Source organism: Hyalella azteca, unplaced genomic scaffold (genome assembly GCF_000764305.2).
Source record: "Hyalella azteca isolate HAZT.00-mixed unplaced genomic scaffold, Hazt_2.0.2 contig15637, whole genome shotgun sequence".
Classification (NCBI taxonomy): domain Eukaryota; kingdom Metazoa; phylum Arthropoda; class Malacostraca; order Amphipoda; family Hyalellidae; genus Hyalella; species Hyalella azteca.
The window spans coordinates 3,295-17,030 of record NW_025945480.1 but is presented as its reverse complement, the minus strand read 5'-3'; the positions used below and the strand labels follow the sequence as shown (position 1 = coordinate 17,030).

Below are 13,736 nucleotides of genomic sequence, written 5' to 3'. Positions count from 1 at the left end.
AAGTTGTGTCAAGGTGATAATAGCAAAGAGAAGACACTGTTATAATGTTCGAGTTGAAGTTTGTTTACTATAATAATTTATACATACCATCTTTTCCTTTCCTTACGATCATTGATTAAATAGGCTTTGGGACCAATGAAATTTATTCATTATTATTTTAATTATCTGTTATAAGTCCCCAGAACCATAATTGCAGAATGTGGTTCCTGACAATTTTTATCTATCAAAGATGCTATATTTATCATCACCCACGATNAAATTTTGTAATTTATTTATATTTTACTCGCACATACGGTATAATTTTTGGTTTTCCTTATCATTTCGTTTCACTCTACAAACTTTGATAAGACCAACTTGAGTTAGTTTCTTTTTGGATCCTGTTTATAATAACGATAATAACGTAAGAAAGAAAATTCATGATAGCTCTGCACTTGATTTTGATCGAGTGCAGGAATTTTCTTAACAATGATGATGAAGTATCAAGAATAATTCAATTATAAGCCCGATTTAAAAATATAACTTTCAAATAAGCTTCGTAGATATTATTTTTAGTTTATATCGCTATGGTGACATAGCTACTATCAATTGAAAACGTTAATGGCTATTAAACAGTTATAATTATTTTTTCTCTCTAACTTCGATTTATTTGCTCATGTTAATATTCGAAAGCAATTCTTATAGCCAAAAAAATTGGCTTTCACTTATTGGCAAGTGCATAGTAAGGTTTTTAAGCAGCTATACTAATATGTGGTATGCATGTATTCAGAGAAAAACTATACCTTTGCTCTGCGCCTATGAAAATGGCATACAAATAAGAGGATATTAAATAAGCGAGTATAAAAAATTAAACATTGCCTTCGAACGCATGAACGCTTTCCAGCTCGGCTCCTTTGATACAAACACAAATAATTCTAAAAAATGTTCGCCTATTTTGTAGTCGTAACTTCGGCTCAAAGTAAACTTTTACGCAGCTTCCTAGTTGTACGGATGTTCGTGAAATGCAGCGATGTCAAATCCAATTTTTTCCTCTGCACGGCGAGTCAACGTGTAAAAGACGTCTGAACTATTAGTGCTCCTCGAAGTTATTCTCTTCAATTTCGGCCCCTCTGAATACAGCGGAAATCTAGCAAAAGATTTTCATCAAACCTTGAAATTTTTTTACCGTTGTTTCATTTACAGAACGCCGAATTTCCGTTCTGTGAGTAGAAAGTAACATTTTCAGAACGCCGAATTTCCGTTCTGTGAGTAGAAAGTAACATTTTCAGAACGCCGAATTTCCGTTCTGTGAGTAGAAAGTAACATTTTCAGAACGCCGAATTTCCGTTCTGTGAGTAGAAAGTAACATTTTCAGAACGCCGAATTTCCGNACCTGTCTCTTATACACATCTAAAATGCATTCATTTAAACTTGCGTACCGAATTAAACACGAGTTCTATTTTCTAGAACGTGCACGCTGACCACATCATCGGTCATAGCTGAATCCATCGATTTTCGTTTACCTTTCGATTTGGTCGAAACAAATTTGAATCTTGTCCATATAAGAGGTTAGGTATAGATCATGCATTTTGGCTATATTGCAGCACAACCCACCTAATAACTCTATCGGCAATATCGACTTCCAATATCGCTTATTCACAAGGCTCGGTCACGTCACGCTCGAGTCCTGCTGTGATGTTCGATAAATTCAAGTCTTTTTGTTGCGCGCTTTGTTCGAAATTCGTTAACATACAAAATGTGAATATCTCAAAACTGAAGCATTCTTCCTGTTCGGACAGTTCTGCAGCGTCTTTTGTTTCAGTGCGTAGGAAAATGTTTCTTTGTTTTTTGGTGGGAACAAACCTGTTTCATATTCCTGTATTCAATGTCGCTTGTTGGAATTTAAATCTTTTACTTTTTGACTCTCCGTTTTGGTCGACAAAAATGTTTTCTTCTTATTTTTTACTTCTTTTGTTTGCTGGACAATCGTCCACGTTTATCTACGTATATTTCGCATTCACTACAGGGGAGCGGTCGCTTTTCCAATTCCAGTTGTGTTTAAGATATTGTTTTCTTCGTTACGCTTGAATATCGAACTTCTAAAAATAAATCGGCACCCATTTTTCATCATTCTTCCAATAATTTTGTTCGCAACTTGAACGAACGCCTCGGACATATAAAGAAGGTCCTAGTTGCAAGACATTGCTGGAACATTCCAAGGCTTTATTTCGTCCAAGTTGAAGTGTTGAAAATTGAACGCCCTGAGCCGAACCGTTTTCTTGGTAAGGATTAGAAAATTAGACCTCTTAACTATCCAGTATTGTCTGAATACAGAAACAAAAAAATAATCGCCCATCTGAATTCAATTATTTCAATTCTAGAAAATAATTTCCCAATTTTTTGTTTTAAATTATTGGTTTAATTTTATGTCAATGTATATGTTTTCACTGGTGCCTTGAACTTGAGCCGGAAAGACATGAAAGACAAGCAAGGCTTCACATTGGAGCTGCTAGTTAATTAATAGAAGCTATAAAGTTCCAGGAGGGACTACGATCTTTTTAATATTGTGCCTTAGGGAAATATCGTTGCCGTTTTATCGTGCTGCTCCGATAGTAAATCAGGAGATGCCGTCAAAATTAGCCAGGCCATCACAGCGCCCTCACGTATATATGTAGCCCCGGAGCGACCGGACCTATAGGGGCCTATATATATGGGCCCCTTCAAAATGTTTGGCGTGTCATCGGAGGCCTGTATATCTAGTGGACGATAATGAAAAATTTCTTCACAATTTGTGAATGCATGTAGAAGCTATTATTGAAACAGTTATTACGGAGAATTGTGCCCCATCATTGGCGTAACATCGGAGGCCGGTACATCTGGTGGACGATAATGAATTTTTTCTCCACAATTTGTAAATGCATGGAAAAGCTATTATTAAAACAGTTTATTACCGAGAAGTGTGGGCTTTATAAAAATGTTAGGCGTAGCGTCATTGGCTTGTACGTCCGGTGGACGATAATGAAATTTTTCTTCGCAATTTGTCGTAAGAATTTTTGAATGCGTGTAAAAGATATTATTGAAACAGTTTATTACCGAGAAGTGTGGGCTTCATAAAAATGTTAGGCGTAGCTTCATTGGCCTGTACATCTGGTGGACGATAATGAAATTTTTCTTCACAATTTGTCGTAAGAATTTTTGAATGCGTGTAAAAGATATTATTGAAACAGTTTATTACCGAGAAGTGCTGTGGGCTTCTTAAAAATTTTAGGCGTAGCGTCATTGGCCTGTGCATCTGGTGGACGATAATGAAAATAGGCGTAACATCGGTGGCCGGTAAATGACCGCTGTCTGGCAACGATAATGAATTTTTCTTCACAATTTGTTGTAAGAATTTGTGGTTTGCGCATAAAAGCTATTAATGAGGCAGTAATTAGCATACTTTATTTAAGTGATAAATCTCATCCATACACATTTAATATTAAATTTATACAGGATATTATTCCAGCTTTTTAGAAGAATGTTCTTTCATTATCCATTACCCTAATCAAAATACTAATCAAAAAATACCTAATCAAAATACTAAATACTAATACCCTAATCAAAATACATGAAAATCCTCTTGATTTCTAATATCATTACTTCATGTTTTGAATTTTTAAAATATATATCTAAAATTTACGAACTTTGGATTTAAGTTGAATTTTGAGAAGTCATTTTTCGACTGAAGTTGAATTTTGAGATAAAATTTTTGGGTTGAAGTTGAATTTTGAGATAACATTTTTGGAATGAAGTTGAATTTTGAGATAAAATTTTCAGTGAGTTTAATTTCGACGCGATCACGACTGAGTGTGCAGAGAATGACCGACCGGCGTGGTCAAAAAATACGCCATGACACGTGGGCGCCATGACACGTGGACGCCATGACACGTGGACGCCATGACACGTGGGCGCCATGACACGTGGACGCCATGACACGTGGGCAAAATATGACTCGCGGGCCTTCGAATTAAACTTTCTTTTTCCATGAATTTATCTGACTGTTGAAGACTGAGATTGTCATCAAAATGCTTATATTGTTTGATTTAATTATTGATTCAAAATGCTAATATTGATTGCGAACAAAAATTATTAAAAGTTATAATAATAAATTACGTTTTTGAAGTTTGGAACATGGAATAAAAGTAGCCAAATGTTTTCTAACTCTAAACGTAATACCATTCTTTGGGAACGCCATACAAAATTTGTTTTCTTAATAGTTAGGTTACATATATTTTTTTCGGGTTTCGAGTGAACCATTACGTCACCTCGTGTTACCCGCCATATTTATCTTGTCATTGTCATGTTATGCACTAGGGGTTGCCCGCTGCGTATTTTTTTCGACAAATTCAGCTATTTAGTTTTTTCCTATGCGTTGGCCAGCTAAAATTTATAATGACGGTACTTCCTTATCAGATTTCAAAAAGTGCGAACTAAAAATCGAATTGTATACCGGAAGCTATAAATTTGCTAGTAAATATTGAATTATAGGCCTTTTTTGTCCGCCGACTTGGCCGTTTTTAAGGCCATCTGGCCACCCTGTGATCCATCACAGTGGTTTGTACATAGGTTGTTTCTTATACACATCTAGATGTGTATAAGAGACAGCTCGTGCTGAGGGTGAGAAAANACGATATTGTGGAGAGAACGGAAACGCCTTAAGCTCAGTGGGTAAAGTGAATGAGCGAAAACATTGTTACTTTTAGAACTATTAGAGAAAAACTCGGTGTTTGCGATTGTTTTTATACTGGCGCTCGAGAAAATATTGAATGCTCTGTTCTTATCAGTTTGTTTTATACTGGAGTTAGAGGAAATAGTGAGAGTTCTGTTGTGTTGCGTGAAAAATCTTTGTAAAAAATTGAAAAAAACTGATTGCTTAGTTATTTTTGTAGCATATACAAAATACGGCCCATTGGAGGAATATATTTAATGAAATTAATTATGCAGTGCAAATTTTTCGACAAATTTTGTATGTGATAGTTTGAAATTTTGTAATTTATTTATATTTTACTCGCACATACGGTATAATTTTTGGTTTTCCTTATCATTTCGTTTCACTCTACAAACTTTGATAAGACCAACTTGAGTTAGTTTCTTTTTGGATCCTGTTTATAATAACGATAATAACGTAAGAAAGAAAATTCATGATAGCTCTGCACTTGATTTTGATCGAGTGCAGGAATTTTCTTAACAATGATGATGAAGTATCAAGAATAATTCAATTATAAGCCCGATTTAAAAATATAACTTTCAAATAAGCTTCGTAGATATTATTTTTAGTTTATATCGCTATGGTGACATAGCTACTATCAATTGAAAACGTTAATGGCTATTAAACAGTTATAATTATTTTTTCTCTCTAACTTCGATTTATTTGCTCATGTTAATATTCGAAAGCAATTCTTATAGCCAAAAAAATTGGCTTTCACTTATTGGCAAGTGCATAGTAAGGTTTTTAAGCAGCTATACTAATGTGTGGTATGCATGTGTTCAGATAAAAACTATTCATATACCTTTGCTGTGCGCCTATAAAAATGCATAAATATTAAGGAATATCAAATAAGCGAATAAAATCATTTCCTTCGAGCACATGTACGCTTTCCAGGGCCCATACTTTCAAAAAAAGTTAAGAGATCGTAAGTCCATCAGCCGCGATCATTGACGGCCACGCAAGCAAAATTCACCAATCATAGACAAGAAAATAGATCGTAAGTACTTACGTTCACTTAGCGAGTTTTGAAAGTATGGCCCCAGCTCAGCTTTTTGAACACAAACAAAAATAATTTAAAAAAATGTTCGCCTATTTCATAGTCGTAACTTCTGCTCAAAGTAAATTTTTACGCAGCTTCCTCGTTGTACGGATGTTTGTGAAATGCAGCGATGTCAAATCCAATTTTTTCCTCTGCACGGCGAGTTGAGAACCATCGTGTAGAGTGGAAGTCTATCGAGAACCATCGTGTAGAGTGGAAGTCTATCGAGAACCATCGTGTATAGTGGAAGTCTATCGAGAACCATCGTGCAGAGTCTCACTAAAGAAGTCTTAAAGTCCGAAATTCAGGAGCTTTCGATATGAAAATACGCTTTAAAAGCAGCCAATAGGCAATGAGAACAATGGTCATGATACTGCAAGTAGATAATGACTTAGTACCTTAATGGCCGGTTTAACCTGTGTTGCTAAAGTAGGGGTAAATAACAACACGCCATTGGTCAGACACGATGATACGTGAACTGCTATGATTGCATGTGTGGATGAAATATGAAACTTGAAAGTTTATGTTGTGAACCAGTATCGAGGATATTACTAACAAACTCAACGTTTTAACTTGAAGCACACGCAGACGGACGGACAGACGGACGGACATGACGAGCACAATAGCGCCTTTTTTCCATAAATGAGAAAATGCGCTAAAAACTGCAAGCAGATGAAGTGCTCGCCCACAAGTCCTCTCAAGGGAGATGATTACCTTGGAATTGAGGGATATACGATCTTTTATTGTTTGACGATGGTGGCTCAGAGAGGAATGCTGGCTCTCTCTCTCAACTGAAACCTGACGCATCAAAATGCCGACCTCGGCCGCTGAGAATTTTTTAGCCAAGAAAATGTTTCCTCACACGTGACGTAAATTTCATGCTTGTTTTGTATTAAAATCTAGACGACTCCAGAGTTCATCTATGCATTTTTTTACAATAGTGCGTAATTTATGCTTATCAGCCCTATGCTTATGTACAGCGACTGCGTCTTAAACTAAAACTACAGTATATTACTATATTATACTTACGCTACGACCGAAAATGAGGGCAACAACTAAGACAAAGGAAATATGTTTAAAAATACCGATATCTCCTTCAAATTATCTTTTTAAATGCTTGGTCATTATTACCAAAGGGATTCATCTGAACGCCTTTATCAGTAAAAATTGGCACGCAAATTGAAATTTCATCCTCAAACTTTGACTTTAAAAGAAATTAATTCTTTAGAAACTGGTATTCTTTCGCGATACCTCGTTACCATCTCCTGAAAGTTCCGAAGTTACCCAATATGGCTCATGGCCTTTCGACCTTTAGCCGAAATGCCTCATTAATGCTCATGAACTTCCGAGTTTAAGTTTAGAGATGCTATAAGAAAGCGTGCGAACGACGCCATGAGGTTGTCGACGGTCTTCTACGCCAAGTTTGTAATCGTAGCTTTCTTGCATCATGGTACGGTCTATTCTCATTCACGGCTGCAGCAAACTTTTCGTGAACTTCAATGTTTGTTAAGAAATCGAGTTATTAATAATAACTGAAAGTTTCTTAACAACTCTTAACAAACTTACAATTCTTAACAAACTTCAAAGTTTGTTAAGAATAACTGAAGCTCGTTGCTAGTTCAATGGAGTTTTGATCACGCGAAGGAAGCATAAACTGAAACAAAATCAAAATGAATAACGTTCTAGTGATATGTGCATTTATTAGAGGCTGGTTATTCTTTCGAATGCGAAAAATTTTAATTGTCTTTTTCTTTATCGGAAAATTTTAATTATCCCTGCTGTGGCTAATAGATTTTTCTTTTTGAATAATTAAAAAAAATACTTGTATCGATTAAAAGTTAAGTTCACACTGAAAAAATCATCCCAAACTAATTCGTTCGATTACTTATATGATTTTGAACTTCTTTCCATGAATTATAGAATAAAAAGTTACGCTTAAAAGTGTGCTCCCTCAGAATTGTAAAAATTGCCCATGGAATCCTCTAATTATCGAAGATCCGATAAAGATAATCCTTTCTCTTCCTCAATGTAGAAGTTTACGAAAATCACATGTTGGTCGCCCAAGTTTGCAATGAAGACCTAAATGAACATTTATTAATCTCGAAAGTTTTCACGATCGTGTCGTCGTGTGGTTGGAGGTCATGTGCTGGTAAAGTTGATTTCCAGTCTCAAGTTACACTCCAGAAGTTAATGGAAGTCATTTAAACTTCAAGCCTCAATCTGATGAGAAGGCCCGCGCCCTGTCTTGGCCGACGCTGCAGAAACCGTGATAGAGAAATTGTTCCAAGCTCATGATGGCTTGACACGCATGGTCGATTTTTGTCTTTCTTTTATGATGGCATTGAAGAATTATTATTGTGCTTACCCAGCCTATAATTGTTCTTTCCCACCCCACAATTGTACATTCATACCTCTTAATTGTATTTTCCCACCCCATAATTGTACTTTCCCACCCCATAATTGTACTTTCCCACCCCATCAATGTACTTTCCCAGTCCATAATTGTACTTTCCCAGCCCATATAATTGTACATTCACACCACATAATTGTACTTTCCCAGTCCATAATTGTACATTCACACCCCATAATTGCACTTTCCCACCCCATAATTGTACTTTCCTACCCCATAATTGTACTTTACCACCCTATAATTATAATTTCCTAGCCCTTTATTGTATTTTTCCAGCCAATAATTGTACTTCCCCTCCCTATAACTGCACACTCACATCCTATAATTATACTTTCACACCCCATATACTGCCTATATCGTTCACTAAATTTTTCTTAGAGGCTCTTGTCATATCCGGCATTTTCATAAAAATTTTCCAAAAGAAATGTGGCCCGAGTTTACAGTCAGCATTTCTTAAGGGTAAGATTCATGTACCGTAATAATTTCCGAGATTTGCGGAAGCCATGAAGCTAGAGCCACATGGGCTGCTGGAAATCCGACTTTTTGATTTACGGAGCACGATTTGGATCTCTTTTTTTCCGTCGTCCCCTCATTTAATCACCAGTCTAATACACGTATCTAATAGTGATAATGTCACTTATCTCTCGTGCGATCGATGAGCCTTCTCGATGCTAATGGAATCATATTTCGACGCTTTTTCTACATTATTTACGTTCATTCGAATTTTTTATTTTGTTAACCTTCCCCTTTTACGTTCAGTCATTTATTCGGTGTATTTTAATTTGGCAATTTGTTAGTTGCAGTAAATTTATTTTAGTTTTATTATTTTTTGCTGTTCGGGCACCCATGTTCAAATGAGCTGAATTGAAGAATCACCAAATTAAGTAATCGATGAAGCTCCAATATTATTTTATACATGTTTAGTGTTTTTTTAAACGTTAGGTATTGTTGTGTTTCTAATGTTAATTATCCTTTCTTGTGATAATGTGGTTATCAATATTAAATTCAATAATAACTGGTGTAAATTTTGGAAATTTAGAAAATTAGTCTAGTATTCCACAAGCAAATTACGAAGTATTTATAGCACTTGCTCCTGTAATACAATTACTTTGTCTCGTTTATTTGCCTTGCACATTTTTCACAAATATTGCCCGCTACCTAGTGTTTTAAACGGTTTTGAGTTTGAATAGAGTGAATCTTTCTTCTTTCATCCTTTAAGTGTCAACGAAAGAGTCATTATGGAAGAATGTAAAAATACGTACAATATGTAAAAATAAATTTACATAAATAAACATTATGTAAATGTCTTCAACGAAACCTGCATTAAAGAAAATGTAAAAATATATACGTTATAGTTGACGAATAAGCTCTCATAACATATGTTTCCGCGTTGATGACTCTCGATTTTAACACGTATAAAAGACGACATTTTTACACACAGCTGGCTAAGGCAGTGTCTGCTCGCCTCGTCTTTTTGGTGATAGCAGCTCCAGACGAAGAAGATCTCATCGTGCACGTCTTGGGCGACAAAAGCCTCCCTGCACGCGTCAAAGTTGCCGTAAGTTCCTCCGTTAAAACTTCCATGGTCGCAAGTTCTTGACGACAGATTCCCTCGTCTAAACTTTAAACGTTTTTGTGCTAAATTTTAAACGTTTTTGTGATTGGGGGTTCAGAAGGTCCGCGGTTTTGGTCTGGCCTAGGCCATATCACGTAAAACTTACCACGGGGGATTTTTTGTAGAGAGAAATTGAAACATCTATAGTTCATTTAGAACATAATTTTACCAAAGCTTGGTTATGCGATATCGTGTCACAAGGGCTATGTACGTATATGATTTCAAGTACACATGATCGTATCGTCAAAATGTCGTTGTGGTTATCGTGTAACTCAAAATTTTTATTTCTTGCTCATCTCAAAATTACATGTATTGACACAATACAATTTTTTTGTATTGACACAATGCAATTTTTTGTATTGACACAATACAATTTTTTTCGTATTGACACAATACAAATTTTTTGTATTGACACAATAAATTTTTTTTTGTATTGACACAATACAGGAATAATTCTACATAAATGGCGTTCAGGGCAATTTCACTCTCGTCAAAGATCCAGTTAATATCGTCAATTCTGGCAGGTCACTACTCCGTGCTTCGATCGAGCGCTATCAACGAAACTCCCCACGACATTGAAGCACCTGAGTCCTCAGCAACAAGAAGACCTCTTTAAAGTCCTCCACCTTCTGCACTCTCCCGCCCACTTGGCGGCGTCTCGACAAGTCTCTAGGACATTATCATCTGGGGCCAGTCCAGTTGAGAATCCTGTGGGTCGATCGACGTCATATAAAAGCACCGATAGAACGAAGAAAAGCCGCTCCGACAACGAAGAGGTATCCCAGAGTTCAACGAGTACAGAGTCACCTTGCTGCCTTCCTGAGAACGACTACAAAATTATTCCATCGTCTCCGACCTCGGTGACCTCCTCTAGCTTATTAACGAATCGGGCGGCAAAAGGATTCGATGGGGAATCCTCTGGGACGATTGGAGCGTCGCCGACACCTGAGGCCTTAATATCAGATAGTGTTTTCCTATATCCTTCAGCAAACGAAATTGACCGCGGTCAATCGACTCATTTTAGCGCTACTGACAGCGCTTACACCAGCAACAACTCCTCTGAACATTACGTTAAACCTGAAACATTCCTGTGTGTCCCTTTGCCACACCCTGACAAGAAAAATGTTTTGCCCCATCACAAAAACGATGACGACCAAGTGGTTCAAGACAAAGGATGCTCCTCGACAGCTATTCTTGCCTGTTTTATTGATAAGGTGTCCCGAGAAAATGCTTACCCAGATAGTTCTTCCAAGAGTACCAGACTGACTGCAGATCAAGAGTTTGCAAGAAAACTTGACGTTGGATTGGCCAACGCTGGCTTGGATTTTAGAAATGACCATGAAGTTGATTTTACTGAAGCTGACATTCAATGCGTTCATGAGATCTCCAGGTGAGCAAAGCGCACATTAAATATTTCTCCAGTTTTTTATTATTAATTGTTTTGCTTTTAACACTGGAGATCAAGGGCTGGAAATTTCGAAAATTAGTTACATAAATATCGTATATTTTTTAGTAAGACATAATAATTTTCTTTTGGTATAGCATTCACTTGATCAATCTGCTAAGATTGATAAAAATCCTAGATGTGTTACGGTACTCATTACAAATGGAACAATGCCAAAATCACAAATTAACTTGAAAGTGAGAAAAATTCGTAAAGATTATAGTTTTGGTGGAACAGACTGAAACTGATACATTCAGCTTTATCGAGAACTGATTGTCTAACCTTAGAACTGAAACTGATATTTTCAGCTTATTCAAGAACTGTCGAATCTTAGAACTGGAACTTAACATTTTCAGCTTTATCAAGAACTAATTGTCTAATTTTAGTACTGAAACTTGATATTTTCAGCTTTATCAAGAACAAATTGTCTACTTTTAGAACTGAAACAATGTTTTCAGTTTCATAAAGAACTGTCTAATTTTAGAACGGAAAAAATATTTTCAGCTTTATCAAGAACTAAATGTCTCACCTTAGAACTGAGACTAAATATTTTCATCTTTAATGCGAGCTAATTATTGATGATCAAACGTAATATTTTCAGCTTTAATGCGAGCTAATTATTAATGATCAAATCTAATATTTTTATCTTTAATGCTAGCTAAACATTAATGATCAGGTACGCTCTGCCTCTGCTGCTGACGACGCTGGCATTTGAGTCAGAAAGACGGCAGCGCAGCCACTGCCAGACCATGTTGGGAGTCGCCAGAAACCTCTTCGCTAAACTCGGTCTGTAGATTTCGTAACACAAATTTCAGTGTTTTATACTCGGTCTGTAGATTTCGTAACACAAATTTCAGTTTTTTTTTATCATTAAAGAAGTCAATAAATCAATTATAGAATTTAATTAGCGCATACGCATCCAATGCCAGGCTTGTAAGTTATGTTCAATTGAATTATTAATGCTTAGGTTACATTTAAAAGAACGAATCGCTGTTCTTCTCAGGAGTTACGCACATGTAGGTTAAAGTTTAAAGTGCCAATATTTTGTTGAGTTGGATCCTTGGGTATTATATTTTCTTAATCATTTTTTTAAATTTGGTGAGTCTTCTTTGGACTCAACACACATTTTTATTTAATTATACAAATTTTAGCATTTTTGCCTTAATTCTTATTATTTCTTAGTATTTAGTTAACCTACTTAGTTTTTTATCTTAGGTGGCCACCTTATCTTGGTATTTTTGCCACCTACTCTCAAATCACGGATTACCGGTTAGAAACGAGCATTACAGATTAAAATAATTCTGGAATCTCTGCATGCTTCATTTGTGTCAAAGAAAATTAAACAAAGAATCGTATATCGTTAGCAGTGAGATTGCATTAAGCAGATGCACGACTATAAAAAAGGCTGAATATAAACAGAATATAAAAAATAGGCTGAATTCCAAGTATAAAAATTTCACTTAGTGTCCAAGCTTATTTTCCTGAATTTTACTTTCAAACCGCGTCAACTTGGCATCAGTTGGCCAAGTTGTCGAATCATGACCAAGTTTCCTCTTGACTTTGATTCAAAACTTACGGCCCCTCAAAAAAAATGTAGCCACATGAGAAGTTAAAACTTTTTTGCCTGCGTAGTCTTTTAATTCTTTGTCGGGCTCCAGACCACACAATTTCAGACCCAGAGAAGAAGTAATAAATATTTTATATTTCCGCAACTTTCTTTTCCTAAGTTCATGATGCTTGAATTTCCTGAAATTTGCTTCAAATCCGGTCCAAATTCGCAAGAGAAACGAAGACGAAGGGTCGGGATAAATTGCATTCGAGTAAAGTTTGGTAAAAAATAAACGCGAATTTTCTACACTGCAGAGTTACTTAAGAGCTGTCCAGGAGCTCTTGAACTCGAACATTGAGACGACGTCAACCTAGCTTTGGGGTTAAATAAAATTTGCGTTGTTTTTTTTTTTTCATTGGCTGGCCAAGTCTTTTTAATGTCTCTGAAATAAATTAAATCTTGGAGTTAACTTTCAGTGGCTATCTCTAAGTTCGATATATGTCAGTCTTATTCATTTGAATTTATACTATATAATTGACTAATGTAACTATCAACCGCAGCCAGAATGGTGACTACTTTTTACGTTCGAACCATTGAATGATCTCGGTTGTACAAATAACCTCATTTGTTAATTTTTTCATGGTTAACTGAATTAATTATATATATCAAGCTCCATTTTTACTGCCCTGCTGCCTCTGAATGAACCTTCTTGCTGTACTCTAGCTGATGGCATCCAAATTGGTCTCCAGCATTAAATTTATCAACGTCAAGCTTACGACATTCGTCATCCATCAGATTTATTGATGAGTAAATCCATTCAACAGACATCTCTTTAATTAAATTTTGCCTCTCTAATATCCCTCACTTTACCGCTGCAAATTCAATTGTTAAGTCTTGATTATCTGGATAGAACGGAGGTCAACTATTCATCAGCTCGAGACATATTATTACACTGT

General features: G+C 36.0%; 1 protein-coding gene across 1 annotated transcript; it reads left to right on the top strand.

Annotated features, from left to right (window-relative positions):
- Positions 1–9,565: 9,565 nt before the first annotated feature.
- On the top strand, positions 9,566–12,025 carry LOC108677113. The gene is made up of 3 exons (XM_018165267.1): positions 9,566–9,730; positions 10,312–11,177; positions 11,908–12,025. Exons 1-3 carry the CDS (start codon positions 9,566–9,568, stop codon positions 12,023–12,025), a joined length of 1,149 nt encoding a protein of 382 aa, XP_018020756.1.
- Positions 12,026–13,736: the final 1,711 nt, after the last annotated feature.

Coding starts and splice junctions, on each gene's coding strand:
- LOC108677113 (XM_018165267.1), top strand. CDS start 9,566: ATGACTCTCGATTTTAACACGTATAAAAGACGACATTTTTACACACAG. Junction 9,731..10,311: donor CTGCACGCGTCAAAGTTGCC/GTAAGTTCCTCC, acceptor CAATTCTGGCAG/GTCACTACTCCGTGCTTCGA. Junction 11,178..11,907: donor TGCGTTCATGAGATCTCCAG/GTGAGCAAAGCG, acceptor ATTAATGATCAG/GTACGCTCTGCCTCTGCTGC.